Source organism: Neopsephotus bourkii, unplaced genomic scaffold (genome assembly GCF_033783945.1).
Source record: "Neopsephotus bourkii isolate Nb327-2 ecotype Australia unplaced genomic scaffold, CSIRO-AGI_Nbou_v1 NB_1139, whole genome shotgun sequence".
NCBI classification, from domain to species: domain Eukaryota; kingdom Metazoa; phylum Chordata; class Aves; order Psittaciformes; family Psittacidae; genus Neopsephotus; species Neopsephotus bourkii.
Window position 1 is genome coordinate 64,964 of NW_026901625.1, and position 14,964 is coordinate 79,927.

The following is a 14,964-nucleotide window of genomic DNA, read 5'->3' on the forward strand; positions in this document are numbered from 1 at the left end:
AAACAGCTCTTTGCTGACATTGCAACATCTCTTTCCTATAGAAGGAAATCAGAAAAAAAAGGGCTTATGTCTAAACACAATAGGTTGAGGCTGCTTTTGGCAGTCCTAAATTGTGCCTGGATTTTGTTCTGCAAACCTTTTCCATTAACATTTCTGTGGGGAAAGCAAACTCTTTAGAGATGTAATGAGCCATCTGATTTTAATTTGGTTGCAGAACAAGGGGTTACTCTTTGCATCATGCGCAGCCAAGCTATTGAGCTACACCCAGCTCTATTTCCTTATACGGAAGATGACGACTGCTAAAGCATGAGCAGCATGTGGGAAAAGCAGCAACCCTTAGCCTTGTTTTAAGCAAATTAAAGTAGCTTTGGAACAGTAAAGATTTTCTCTGTGGGAGAGATTTGACTCTCCTTGTCATTGTTTTGCCCCCACTTCTTCCACACCAATTGTTGCACAGACAACAGCTAATGCTGCTTTTGGCCTTTCTCTTCTGTTGATGCTGTAGCATCTTCACCTTCTTCACTCACTACCTTCAACTGGTGTCTCCTGATTTCCTAAATGGTGGCCCAGTCCTGCACAAACACAGCTGTTTATTTTATTCCAGCTCATCTAAGACTACTCACACAAGATCCTATGTGAATCTGAGGGGTTCTGCATTTCCTAGATTGTGCTCTAGCAATGCTAAAGCCCTGGTTGAGCACTTTAGTGCTGCTTGGGATTCTAGGCTGAGAAAGCTAAACAGAAAGGGGGAACTTCAACAGTAATTGACCCACACCCAGAAAAAAACATTAAGACATGCTGGGAAATCACAGTGGAACTGCAGAGCCTGATTCCTGCTTTACAAAACCCTGTTTGTCCAGTCCCTGCACAGCTGCCTGCCTCCTGGCTGGACACAGTGTAATTCGGAGCCAGCTGAGACATGTCAGGCAAAACAAGGCAAAGAGACGGGAGGAGCCTTGCCCGGGAGTTTTTGACTGTTTATCCTGCCTCTGCTTATGAAGTCTTCGCAGAGGAAATACAATGTCTGCCCTTAACTGCAATTTCAGGTCCTTTCTGAATGCCTTTTATTCCCAAGATGCTTTCTGCTAATTTGTTAACAAGTGGCTGAATTAAGTAAAACACGATAATTACCTAGCAAGGTATTACTGCTGCATTAAATTGTTCTCAGTGATGTTTTAGACATTGTCTTGCACTTTTCCAACCCCAACAGAGGTGCGTAATCTCCAGCTTGAAGGAAGACTAGCACTGGATCTGCTGTGCAGTGACACTGGAGCTTCTTGCACATGGCACTCTGACAAAAGGAAGGTGTTTCCCTATATGTAATTCCCAGTACTATGGCCACAATGGTTTTAGCTACGCTGTTCCAACCCAGAAGTAGCCTGTTGCAAACAGTGCTCCTATGTAATACCCATATTTGTCCTAGTAGGCAGCTTGAACATGGCAAAAAAACAATCTGCCCTTGTGACATACAATGCTTGAGCTCTTCCGAGAAGAAGTCTGAGCCTTATCTATCGAAAATCATAATGTGGCGATGTGCTGCATCCCAAAAGGGCAGATGGGATAGATGGAGGCTGCTGGAAGCTGCTGAGCCTGCCAGAGGGGTGGGGCCTGTCCATAGCGGAGATAAGCACATGATAAGGGCAGGATTCACCAGGGCTGCCCCCTCCTTCCACAAGCACTGGCTTGGTGGTCCCCACCCTTGCCCCAGGGACACCTCTGCAGGCAAATGAAGTGAATGGAGGACTATTTCAGCCAAGGGACTGCTCCCACTCTCACTGCTCTGCAGGGTATTTACAGCCAAGAGGCCAGCCCTGGCCAAGAAGGTTGCTGCAAAAATCACTAGAGATTTTACTCTTGGGAGCATGCTGTCGCCATATGGTCTCCACACTCATAACACCAAACAAGTGCTTCATAAACAGTGTTCTAATAACAAGTACCAGAGGAATTAATAAGAATCTAGCTCTTATTTTCTAATGCTCTCGCTTTATTAAGAACATTTATGCTGTCTGAATGGGGTCTTCTGGACAATAACATCTGGCACCCATATGAATACCTGGTGAAATTTGTATGATCCTGGGTATCTTATAAATTGTTAGCATGGCTTCCAGTAACATTACATTTTTCTTCTGTTCTAGGTGCATAGCGTAATGTCCATGCTGTACTACACTCTGATCATAGCTTTTTTGATCGGCACACAGGCAGCTCCAAAGTCAGAGGACAATGTTCCACTGGAGTATCCTGCAGAACACTCCCTGCTTAATACCCACCGAAGTAACAGACACCAGATTCCCAAGGCAGCTCCACAGACATCCCAGGGCCACTCTACTTGGACGATAAGTAGAAGAGAAGCTATAAATATCACCATGGACCCCAAGGTTTTCAAGAAGAGGCGATTCCGGTCCCCTCGGGTGCTGTTCAGCACACAGCCCCCCCCAGTGTCAGGGAAAGGAAACAACATGGGATTTCTCAGCAGTGCAGGTGCTCTCAACAGGACTGCCAGGACCAAGAGGACTGCACATCCTGTGTTACACCGGGGAGAGTTCTCAGTATGCGACAGCGTCAGCATGTGGGTTGGGGACAAGACCACAGCCACTGACATTAAAGGCAAAGAGGTGATGGTGTTGGGAGAAGTCAATATTAACAACAACGTTTTTAAGCAGTACTTTTTTGAGACCAAGTGCAGGGACCCTAAGCCAGTGTCTAGTGGGTGCCGAGGGATCGATGCAAAGCACTGGAACTCTTACTGCACCACCACACACACCTTTGTCAAAGCGCTGACCATGGAGGGCAAACAGGCGGCCTGGAGGTTCATCCGCATTGATACCGCCTGCGTGTGTGTGCTCAGCAGGAAGTCAGGGAGGCCCTGAGGTGCATCTAACCCCCCTGAGAACATCCTCCTACCCCCCTACCTCAGCCTGTAAATTATTTTAAGTTATAAAGGACTGCATGGTATATTTATAGTTTATACAGTACAAAAAAGGAACCTCATTATTTATTAAACTCTTTCGGAAACTTTGTGTGTTTTGCTATTTATTTAGTGGCAGAAGCCCTCAAAAAGATGATCACTTTAGTCTCATTCAATCCTATGATTCTGAAATGTTCACAGGGGTTGTCCCCACTGAACAACCTTTCCTTGCCACCCTACTAAAATAGAGCATTTCCACAGTTTTCGCACACATTCCTCTCTTCCACAATAAAAGAACTTTTCTTCACAAAACCTGACAGTTTACTGTGAAAATCTGGTAGGTTTATTTTAAATGGAAACAGTTTTGTCCAACTACCAAGAGCCTGAAGAAGACCTTTCTGAACCTGCTTCCAGTTTTACTAATTATCCATTAAGATATGTGAACTCCTGCTGGAAATACGAGTTCCTCATGTTGCAAGACATGTTCTAAGTAAGACCTGTAGCGCATTTTTTAATATTCCCAAATCATTTTCACTGCAAAAAAAAAATCAGTTCTGAATTATTTGGGGATAGTTATCTGCACAAGAGTATCATGGTCTAGTGGGAGGCATCCCTGCCAGTGGCAGGGGTCAGAAATGGATCATCTTAAGGTCCTTTCCAACCCAAACCATTCTATGATTCTATAATCTAGATACATGTAGTTTTGCGTTTAAATACTATTTTACAGCTTATCACTTCTGAGCTCTGTTAAGAGTGATGGAGGTGCAAATGTCAGTATAAATGTATAAAAATAGTTCATGTAGCTTATAATTAACATTTTAAGTTCTCTCCAGCTAGTATTTTGGCAACAGGGACTTGACACAGAGTGAGTATTTTCATGCATGATAGAAGAAAAATAAAACAAAAACCACTAAAATGACTATTTAGAAGGAACCCCAAGTAACCCTGTGTTCATTATTTCTATGCTTTGGAGAACACTGGTCTAGAAGGACCCAGTGAAGCCTGAAGCCTGTGATGGGTGCTTCAGTCAGTACATACTGAGAAAAAGCTGTACTTTCTCTCCATGTTTCCTTTGGAAGAGCAGCTGTTATCAACTACAGAAACTGGTTCAAAACAAATACCATGCAGGTTTTTCTTCCTGGTTTCTTCTAAGTCCTAGAGGACACACTTTCACCCTTGCCTTCCCTTAAGCAATTCTTTCTTTAATGAAAAAAGCACAGCTGTCATTTGCTTCCTCCATGTAAACAGCAAAGGGAGAAAATCTCTACAGAAAATGTGTTTAGTGTCCGTGGAAATAACCAAACCTAGGCAAGATCTGCTCTCTGGTATGATGGTGCCAATCTGCATGAAGCGGAAGGCATCAAGACAGAGATTATTCTCAAGAATCACTAGCATGCCACTTTGCTGCCCTCTCTAATAGGTGGTTCTGGTGTGGGGCAGCAATATTCCAGCAAGAATGCTTTGCTCTCTCCAGAAGAACATATTTGCAATACTTGCGTGAGCAGTCAACTATCTGAAAGGTCAATGAGAAGGCAGGCTCCTGGCTGTCCTGTGTCCTCCAAATAACGACAACTTGTTCTGGAGTAGGGGGAGGCAACAGAGGCTAAGGAATACTCACAGTGCAATCATGTAGGCATCAGATGCTCTGATGCAGTAGAGCACAACAGCACACAAACACAACAGCAGCAACAGCCAGCTGCCAGACATCACAGGAAAGATGGAGAGAGATCAGTGGAACACACAGTATTCCAAAGCAAAGGAAAACAGATTTGAGCAGAATCCTGTCTGTGCTCTATGTTGGCCTTAAAGCAATGGACAGAAGTAACAAATCTGCTTTAGAAGTGCTCTTTACCATATGTGACACAATGCAGCTAGGGAAAATGAAGCTGCTGCTCATCCAGGACTACCAGATTTATTGAGACTGACATTATTGCTTCATCCTTCATGACACTGATCTAGTGAAAAGGACAGTTCAAGACATTGACACTTGACCTTGACCCCACTGTTAACTACAGATTCTGGAATTCCAGACTTAAGAGGTACAAATCCAAGCCGGTAACTTCAGTTTTACGGGTGTACATCATTTCTCTCCCTGCACATCTGTTGTTATGCTGGCGTGACATGCAGATGTGACCAATGATGTGCTGAAAAGTACTGAAGTATTTCAAGAAAATAATGTAATGATAACATGAGGGTTTATGATTAGAGGGCAAGAAAAACCTGGAAAAGCTCATTCTTAGAAAGAGAATTATTGCCATGTTTAAAGTTTTGTATTAACTGCATGTTTAGATGGAAAGATAAAGCTCCATCTCTGACCACAGCTACACAAACCCAGCCTGTGGGATTCCCCCTGCAGCACTCAAACTTTATCCACTTACAGATGTTTGCAACCATGTTTAAAGACTTGGATTTAAAACAACAGTAGTCTAAGCCATTCTTGTAGCAACTGGCATTATATTTTCCTGCTACCTCCAACAACAGAAATACTCTTGATAAAGCCCAAGTGAGGAGTTTCATGCAATCTGAAGAGGTTAGTATCACACCATGATATACCATACCTGAACAGCCAGAAATGAACTACAGGACTCACTGAATCTCTTAGATGCTGCTGCTCTACAGCAGAACAGGCTAGGTTAACCAAATCAGAATAAACCCTGGGAAAAGCAACTGCTGACCCTCTGGAGCTTTCCAAACCACCATGAAGCCATTGACAAGACACCTTTCATAAAGACCTTCTGATTATCTCAGTAAAAAGCATCTCTTAGCATTCTACAGAGACAAGTGAACTGACATGGAAAATTCCTCTACATATAGTGAGAGCCAGTGCCTCCCATATTATACCAGCAACTTGGCCTCAGAATGCAATGCCTCCAGGAGGTGAATTAGTGTATGCATTTGTGACTGATTATCCTGACTGCGCTCTGCTTCCTTGGGCAACAACTGGTATCTTAAAAACGAAGGGCGACATCAAGATTTAATTAGAAAACTAATTCAGTGCCAAGCTTTGTTCGGTTTTTTTTCCCCCCAGAGATAAAATCCAGCTAAAGATGCCTGAGATACCATCTCAGTTGCAGTGATTTGGCCTTTTACATCATTAGGCTACAGCAGATTTCTGTTTACAATGATTCCATGTACAACAGGCTGGGAAAATTGGGGCTGTTCAGCCTGGAGAAGAGAAGCTGCATGGGGATATCAGAGCAGCTTCTAGTGTCTGAAGGGGACTACAAAGATGCTGGAGAGGGACTCTTCATCAGGGACTGTAGTGACAGAACAAGAGGTGATGGGTTCATACTGAAACAGGGGAAGTTCAGGTTAGATATAACGAAGAAGCTCTTCCCCGTGAGGGTGCTGAGGCGCTGGCACAGGGTGCCCAGAGAAGTTGTGGCTGCCCCATCCCTGGCAGTGCTCAAGGCCAGGTTGGACAGAGGGGCTTGGAGCAAGCTGCTCCAGTGGAAGGGGTCCCTGCCTGTGGCAGGGGATTAGAACTGGATGAGCTTTAAGGTCCCTTCCAACCCAAACCAGTCTGGGATTCCTGCCAGAGTACAGAAAAGGGAACAAACCCACCAGTCTGCAGTTTGCTCTTCTGGAAGGCAAACCCCTGAGGAATTATCAGCCCAATATGAGAGTGTGAGAAGACAAATTCAAATTTATGTATTCTAAGCTGACAAAAATATTTTCAGTGTTGAAGTAAGTAATTTTCCAAATACTTACTCTGAATTAATTCAGTGGTGGTGGTTGGGAAGCTGTGACAGCCATTAGCAACTGTCAGCATAGCTGTTGTGTTGAATCTGCAGTTTGTAAATATTTTCAGGAACTGTCCTTTACTATGGTTAGCTTTTCTCTTTGATTTTTTTCCCCTCCAGTCAAGCACATGGTGATCTACCATTTCACTGTCTGCCACTGACACTGTGATTGATGCAAAGAATCCTGTAGTGCTGCAAAAGTCATGTACAAAGCGGCCTGAGTGTTGTGTTTAAATGCCTTCCTCTTTTAGTATTTTTGCTACATATTCCTGGGTAATGTCTGTCATGTCAGTGGATGTTACTGATTGAGAAACTCTCAACAGTGCCCTCTCCCAGTGGCTTACAGTTACTGAGGAGAGGGCAGCATGTTACAGGCTCCTCTGCTGGAGAAAGCAGACTGATGGCAATTGCAGCAAGTCACAGAATGATGGAAGCAACCAGGTTGGAAAAGACCTTTAAGCTCATGAAGCCCAACCGTTCCCCAGCACTGCCAAGGCCACCACTAACCTATGTCACTGAGGGCCTCATCTACATGGTGTGTGAACACTTCCAGGGATGGTGATTCCACCACTGCCCTGGGAAGGTTATAGCGAAAAGGTGGAAATCTATTTCCTCACATAAGTTTACGGGAAGAGGAAAACAATTACAGGATTACTGCCCATCAGGAACTTCCTGGATTCCGAATGAGGTCTTCTGTGACCAAACCTGTACCACAATGGCAAGAGAAGGGTTGAGAGGCTAAAGACCCAGGGGACATCACAGCACAACTTACACTGCTGAAACACTGTTAAATACACTAAAACCAGCTTGCTTTGCTGTTTGTTCCACTGTATCCAATGAATGACAAGAGCATCCATATTTGGATAAGTTACTTTCATTTGTACTAGCTGTAGTTTGAACATAAATGTTGATTCAAAACTGCAGTTCAGCATGGAGAGTGGTACACACATGTTCACTTCTTTCAAAAGAAGTGCTGCAGACTCTTTGCTAGATTCTCTTCTCACTGTTTAAGAAGTTTACAAAGTTTATATATTGATATGAGCTTGAAAACAAACTGCTTCCCTAAAAATTAAAAGCCTTCATTCCTTCTTAGAGCCTCACCTGTTGTAAACATCAGGATTGAAAATAAATATGGCTAAGGAAAGCTACTTCATAGCAAATAAGACGAACTAAATAGACTGCTATGAAACACACTTATTGGAAGAACTGCATAGTCACTACTACAAGAATCTGAAATTCATCCCTTTAGATTCTGAGGAAGGAAAAGGAAGATCCTTATATTTAAAAGCAAATCAAAACAGACTTGGTTTCACCTTTAATCAAACACCACATGCAGAACGCCAACAATTTCACTGCTGCTTATTTGGTCTCACTAAGGAGTGCAGGATAAATTTTGCCTGCAGGAAAACAGATCCTTCTCTAGAAAGATGAGGAAGGTGTGGACCATAATCAGTTTCCATCACCTAACATAGGACTCATCCTCTCGTCACTGCTGTTATTACAGTTTTGGTTTGGTGGTGGTTTTTGTTGGGGGGAGACAATGACACATGTCTGAAATCCTGCTGATTACTCAATCATTCCTACTGCTGAGCTGATGCCAAAAGCCTGGAATGCCAGGAAGGCCACTCTGATGCCTAGACCTGCAGTCAGGTTACACTTCATTGGGGCTTCCCTTGATTATTTTAACTGCAACACAGACAGGAAATTTTGACATTGAGAGGGAAAGAGCCAGGTTCCATAGCAATGATGCTTTGTCTTTGTGACTCCTTCCATCCCCTACATGACACTGTTGCTTCATTATCTAATCCCTTATTTAAACATGCAATTAAATGCTGGAGAAGCCACACCCTTTCCATCTTTCCTTTTGTAAGCAATGTCTTTCATTAGAGCAATTACAGCCTCTGTCAGAGAACTTAGTTGGAATCACTGTGTATTGCATTTTAACTTTTCTCTAGCTGGGTTCTAGAGGAATTCTTTGCTCTAGAAAAGTCAGTTCTGTCTGCCTACAAAGAAGCCACTGGACCTGATACACAATCTTCAATTCCAGCTTTTAGTCTGTATAACCAATGAGGACTGGGCACTGACACTTCAGTAGCACCCTTCGACCAAGCTGCTTTACGAAATGAAAAGAAACTAGCAAAAGACTAAGGAACATTGTATGTCACAGCCCAATGTGGAACAAAATATGGAATAACCCTCTACAGCAGTTTAATATTTAAAGAAAACAGTCCAGCAGAACACCTGGGCACAGGGCTAAAACCAAGAAAACACAAGACAGAATTATCTAACTTCCAATCTGGATGAGAGACAGTATCCAGTGGTTTTAGACATCATAAGGGTTTCAGTGGCAGGACCAACATCTCAACAGAAAAATGAACATTCCTTTGGGTTTGCTGATGTTGAAGAGCAAAACAACTCCATAATGGTTTAAAGAAATAGCTGACAACATTCGGAGATGCACTTTCCTCAGCCGACAGCTTTTGGTATTTCCTTGGATCAAATAAGAGAATGTAAAGTTCACAGGCAGCATGAACAGAAGACAACATCCCAAGCTTGACAAGAGCAGACAAGAAGGGGCTTTGCAGGTAAGAGGCTTGAGAATTCTTCATTTCTCCAAGACTACAACAGGTTCCAGCATTGGCCTCAAATTATCAACATATTTTGCCCTTACCTCCCAGTTATAACTATTCCTTCAATCATTATATTTTATCTTACCAATCTAGTAAGTGCTTCCTCAATGTTCTTTGAGTTTTCTTTCTAGACTTCAAACAGCACCAAATACTTCCTGATGGAATCAGAAATTCCTACCTTTTGTAGGGTTCCCTTAAACTCTCCAAAAAATTAGGAGGAAGGATGAAGATGCAAAGCTTTACTGTGCATCTCTGTTCAGGAAAGCCATCATTTGCTACCTGTTGTCCAACTGATGGGGACCCTATGATCTAACTATAATTGAAGTCAGCAGGTGAGGTAGGAGGTCCTTCTGCTGTGCTTCTGCCAAACTCTTCTGGAGGACACTTTTTTCTTGCTTTAGACCAAAAGAAAACAAAACACCCTAAAAATGCCTATGTCTATACCAGTTCAGTGGAGCACTGTTTTAAATGCATATGGCTTTTTCATTTGAAGCACTGCTTTTGGCACACATGGCTTTTAAACAGAATACTGCAAGGCAGCATAAACTACAAAATCTAAGTGTTACGTGAAGCGCAAACTGGTGTACTCAATTCAGTTACTGTGCAATTGCTCCTTCTGTCTGGAAAAGGCAAGCCTGTACTGAATACACTGACTCATGGATTGTCTCTTTTGTATCACTCCTATTTACATAATCCAGCCACATAGCGGCCCCTTTTCAGGCATTTAGCTAGATCTCGCGCTTAAGTTTGTGATCCAAAGTGTGATCATTGGAGAAATGAGTCACACAGTTGTAAAGCTATGCAATAACATTCAGCCTAGGTAATACCTCCAGCCTCTGATGAAGGCAGTGCAGATGCTTTCAGCATCTCTATGAAAAGCACATCTGTTGCTACTGATGATAGGCATCCTCTGGGGATTTTGTCCCATTTTCCATTTTCCTCTTGAATCATTTGATTTGGTTAGATTTCAACTCGAGCGCACAGAATCCAACTCTGAGAACAAGTTAAGCCGTGGCAGGAAGGAAGGAACATGCACAGTCCCAATTCCCATGGGATACAGCTATTAACCAATAAATAATGAGACTTGTATTACAGGTTCTGATTAAAACAGAACTTGTCTGATATAGGAGTTAATCAGTGTGTTAATTGCAATATTCAGTTTGATAGGTTGCAACAACATTCAAGCTCTATTCATTTTCCTTTGGTATTGATTTGAAGGGAAGGAGCATTCATGTCATGAACTGCAGGTGATGCTTTGGTTCTAGGTTCTTCACACAGACTGCATGTCTAGTTTCTAAACACACATGCTCTGTGAGTCTTTAGGCACCATGGGATGACATTTTAAGTGGAGTGGACTGTGCTGGCCATAGGAAATTGCTGCTGAACAAGTAAATAACGAAAGAGTGTGTACAGCGTCCACTATGTCAAACCTCTGTTTGCAAGACTCAAGTTTTTGCTCTGTGTTTACAACTATAAAATCAGAATCGAGAAAGAGAGCAAAAAGATTTTGGGATCATAGGAAAGGCAGGATCTAACGGGAAAGTGCTGTTCTAAACTGGACTGTTTACTAACGATGGAAGCCCAGTTTTGTCATTCTAGGAAGACAAGAGTTCTTGAAGTTCTCTTTCAAAGTGCACTCCCAAAGCAGACCATTGAAGCCAAACACAACAAACTCTGCAAGGGCTATTGTTAGCCTGAAGCAAACAACTTTTCCGATGTCTGACTGGAGCAAGTTATTAGACAAGCTCAATGCAGAATGGTTAGGCACTATTTTCAACAGCCGTTTAACATATATCTCTTGTAGAGTTATTTGTCAATTACACTATTAGAATGACTACATGCAAGTGTATCAGTGAACTGTAATAACCAGGCAAAAACCAGGCAACATGCTGCTACTTTTTGCCACACGACTGGAAGCTGATGCAGAGAAGCCCTTTGTGACAGACAGTATCATCATCTTGCGTCACTCTTTGCCACATAAGTATAGTAGCCTGCACATAACACAGCTTACTATGTGTTGAAGGTACTGTTACAATTAATGAGTAGTTGCTGACATATGAAAGGGAAAACAAGAATGTTCTGGTTACTTGCACTTCACCTCCTGTTGGAGTTCCCAAGCTGCCTCCTTGCTGCTCTGAGAGAGTTCCCAGCACCAGAACTGTGGCAATAAAGTTTCTGAACATAAGGTTCAATGCTTTCTGCTTCTCCCAGGTTGGCTCAGATGCGCTGATTACAATTCCCACAGCCAGCATGAGGAGGAGGGTGGCACTATGAAAATGAAAGCCGTGCATTCCAGGAGCAGCAGACTTGTGTATAAGCTCCTCACTGCTGATACATGCAACACTTTCCATCCACTAAAGTTACCAAGGTACTTATCTTTCTGAAACTGGAAGAAGATGTCATCCCCAGCAACTCAGAACCAACCAAGAAGTTTCCTTCCAACTTGCACTTGAGACACTGAATTGCTCTCTATTTCACTAGCGTTTAAGAGATTCCAGGTCCTAATTTTCTGATGTGTTTAAAAATAACCAGACATTTCTTTGGATAATTCAGCAAACAGAATGGCTTATCTACCATGGATTTGGCATAGATTGAAACAGGTAACATTTAGCTCATCATCCCTAAACTCAGGTCATCTTTAACTTGATCGTATTGCTCAGACACTGAGCAATGCAGGTGAACAGATGACTCATTCAGTGATTAATAAATTCCAATACAGTTGTCATCTGCAGTGAAGCTTAAACACTGATTGCTGAACATCAAAGCTCTGCAAAAGCAAATAGGCAGAATCACATTAATTAATGAGGTTTTGCAAACTGGAGCTGCTCCCAGCTTCTTCAGTGCTAGCCTGAAAAATGATGTTTATTGTCAGAGTTTATTCCTTCTGTTCATAACGAGTCACTCTTCAGCTGAAGTATACACCCACAGCATTGATCATGCACTGCAAGACAAGTCAACAGATGATGGTTTCCCTTTAACTAGTTTGAACAGGATCTTGTGTTTGAGCATAGATTCAACAAACATTTAATAGTGTCACTTTCTCAGCATTCCCTGTATTTAGGTACAAACTGCTGCCTTTTTTGCTAATGCTGACATACTTAGGAAACAGCTGTAGTACTGACACCCAGCTGGTGCCAACAATGCAAGTCAAACAGGCTGTCTTGCAGTTGGAAGGTTTCCTTTTGGTTTAGCAGATTTTCCCCATGCCATTCTTATTTCTATATCCATGCACCATTTTTCTGTGCTCAGGATCAAGCTTATTATCTATGAAATGTTCTAGGACTTTGAAACAGGCCTCATTCCGTACATAAAGCATCTTCCCTGTCAATACCCCAACCTGAAACAGCAGTTGGAGGCAGGAGCAACCAGGTCACAGTTTTAGCTGTTTAAGATAAAGTAGTAGATGGAGGAACGGATGCACATTTTACCCTTCAAAGTTCATGCAGAACAGGCTGAAACAACACCAGCATTCCTGCCAACAGGCTTCACTCTTTGCCTGACAGAGTATCTGTCATCCAAGTACCTTATATCTTCCCTTCAGCTATGTATTAAATGCTGTATTTTGCAACTTGAGCATCAGCTACAGTTGGAGACAAATCCACCACTCCAGACTGTTCAGAGCAGCCCATGGAAACAGCAGATTTTCTTGGTCATTTCCCCTGTGTGAGTGCTCTGCAACTCACTCCACTGGAAAACTGCTAAATATACCTCTTTGCAGAGCTACTCCTTTCCACATACCTTGGAGATGTCAGGATGTTTCTGTATAGGAAATGAGAAGTGGTTGAGGCTAATCTGAAGCAGGTCTGAAAATGAGCAAGTACACTTATGGCATTTATGTTTGACAGATCCCTCCTGGCAGTTGTCATGTAGGTCCCACATCTCAAGCAATCATTGTAAAGCCCTAAAATGCTCTTTCAAAGAACATATGCACTTCTGAAAAGGCTTTTTCTGTGGGTTTTTTCAGTGGGTTTTTATCCTGTTTGTTTGTTTGAATCAATAAAGTGGCTCTGAAGATAAAAAATGTTTCTGGGCTGACTCCAGATGCTTTCCTGGCTTTTTTCCAATGATGTTCGAATCAGGGGTTGTTCAAACGAGCAAACAGTAGTTTTGTGGTTTACTCATAGAAAAAAATTGGGAGCTCTGGTATTTTTTTAGCACATATTACTAACAGGGTTCAAGAGGACTCTCTCCTCTGTCATGTGGTTCTGGCTGTGCATAAACACTGCTTTGACCAATAGGGGCAAATTTAGATACTTCCCAGAATGATTTGTTGCATTCTCACGACAGTTGAGATCTCAGACTGGATTAGATCCAGTGGGAAAATGTTTAGACAAAGTAGTGCACCAAACAACACTCTTGAGAGATGTGCCTGTGGTTTGCCTGTAGCAGAAAGTAAGGTTACAGAAAGACATTAAACAATCTCCTGTTATGATTGTGTGGTTCAGAATGAATGGTCTATTCACAGGGAATAATACTCCAAAGAGATTGCAGGCCAGAAAAATTGAGCAACCAGCAAATGTGCTCAGGATCTCTAACACCAACCATTTGGTTCGGTTCTAACTCAAATATGAGAGTCCGGAAACAGAAACCAGAGGAAGAGAAGAGGTACATGGGGAGACAAGAAAAGAAAGCTATTGCTTCAACCCCTCCTCCAAACACTCTCCCTCCTAGATTTTAGGTTTCAAGAGGCCTTAGGACAATATTTGGCTAAAAAGCCTGTATACCTCATTCAGTGATCAAACAGGAGAGGCAAGCATGTAGGGACTGGAAGTTAGAAACTGCAAATGCAGCATGAAATTCGAAGCAGGAAGATGGTCTTAGCACTTCTACAATGCTGCACAGCATAACCAGCAGGTTGAGAGAGCAACTATTGCATATATAAATATATATGTATATACAGATACAAGAGCTTCTTAGCAAAGTAAAACAGATGAAGAGTGAGAGCACTGTGATCCAAACCACCATGGGGGAGTACCAAGGGCACATGCTCACTGTTCTGAACGGATGAGCTGTAAGGTCCCTTCCAACCCAAACCAGGATGGAATGCTAGGAATATTTAGCTTTTCTTATACTCTTTTTTGCTGGAATGTTACCTAAAGCTGTTTAGAACCTAAAAGACGTAAGAAATTGAAATCATCTGGAAACATCTTCTTGTCTGCCATCCATCACATGTAACATTACAAAACCTAACTCACTGTTATTGTTAAACTGCTGTTAGATGTAGTGCTAGTTACTTTCATTCACATCTTTGCTGTGAATGCACAAAAGATCCTTTGTAAACCAGAGACTAATCAACAGCAAAAGATAAATAGCCAGAATATGTCAGAATGACTTAGTAGTTCTTAAGCTGTATGTCCTCCATTGCATGTTTATTCTCAGTGTTTAAATTCATTTCTAAGCCAGAGGTCAAAGTGAAACCTCTTGTATTTATTTTCATAGTGTGATGAAATAAGCAGAATGTCACGGTGTTACTCCATGGCAGATCATGTTAACTTACACTGCAAACAACTGCTTACACTTTCTCTGAGGTGGATTTTGAAGCAGTAACAGTACTAAGCTGAGACCACTTTTCTCAATGTGGGAAGCTGACGATCTTGGTGGCTCTGTGGACAATCTTGTTCAGGAAAGAGAGCTTAAACTTCAAGGTCCATGGGCAGAATGGTTCGTTTGATCAGGGTGGGAAAAG

General features: G+C 42.3%; 1 protein-coding gene and 1 long non-coding RNA gene across 4 annotated transcripts in view; one reads left to right on the forward strand and one right to left on the reverse strand.

The window, feature by feature from the left end:
- NGF (nerve growth factor) overlaps window positions 1-3,015 on the forward strand; it is a 34,092-nt gene extending 31,077 nt beyond the window's left edge. For 2 of the 3 annotated variants that reach the window (XM_061362757.1, XM_061362758.1), the window contains one exon: window positions 2,136-3,015. In XM_061362757.1, coding sequence (XP_061218741.1) covers window positions 2,136-2,867 — 732 coding nt within the window. In that variant the 3' untranslated portion in view covers window positions 2,868-3,015. The remainder of the gene's footprint in view (window positions 1-2,135) is intronic. The other variant, XR_009726862.1, reaches the window with a different exon arrangement.
- The window catches only part of LOC133217360 (uncharacterized), a 57,626-nt gene that overhangs the window by 36,654 nt on the left and 6,008 nt on the right, over window positions 1-14,964 (reverse strand). The gene's annotated exons all lie outside the window — the stretch shown is intronic.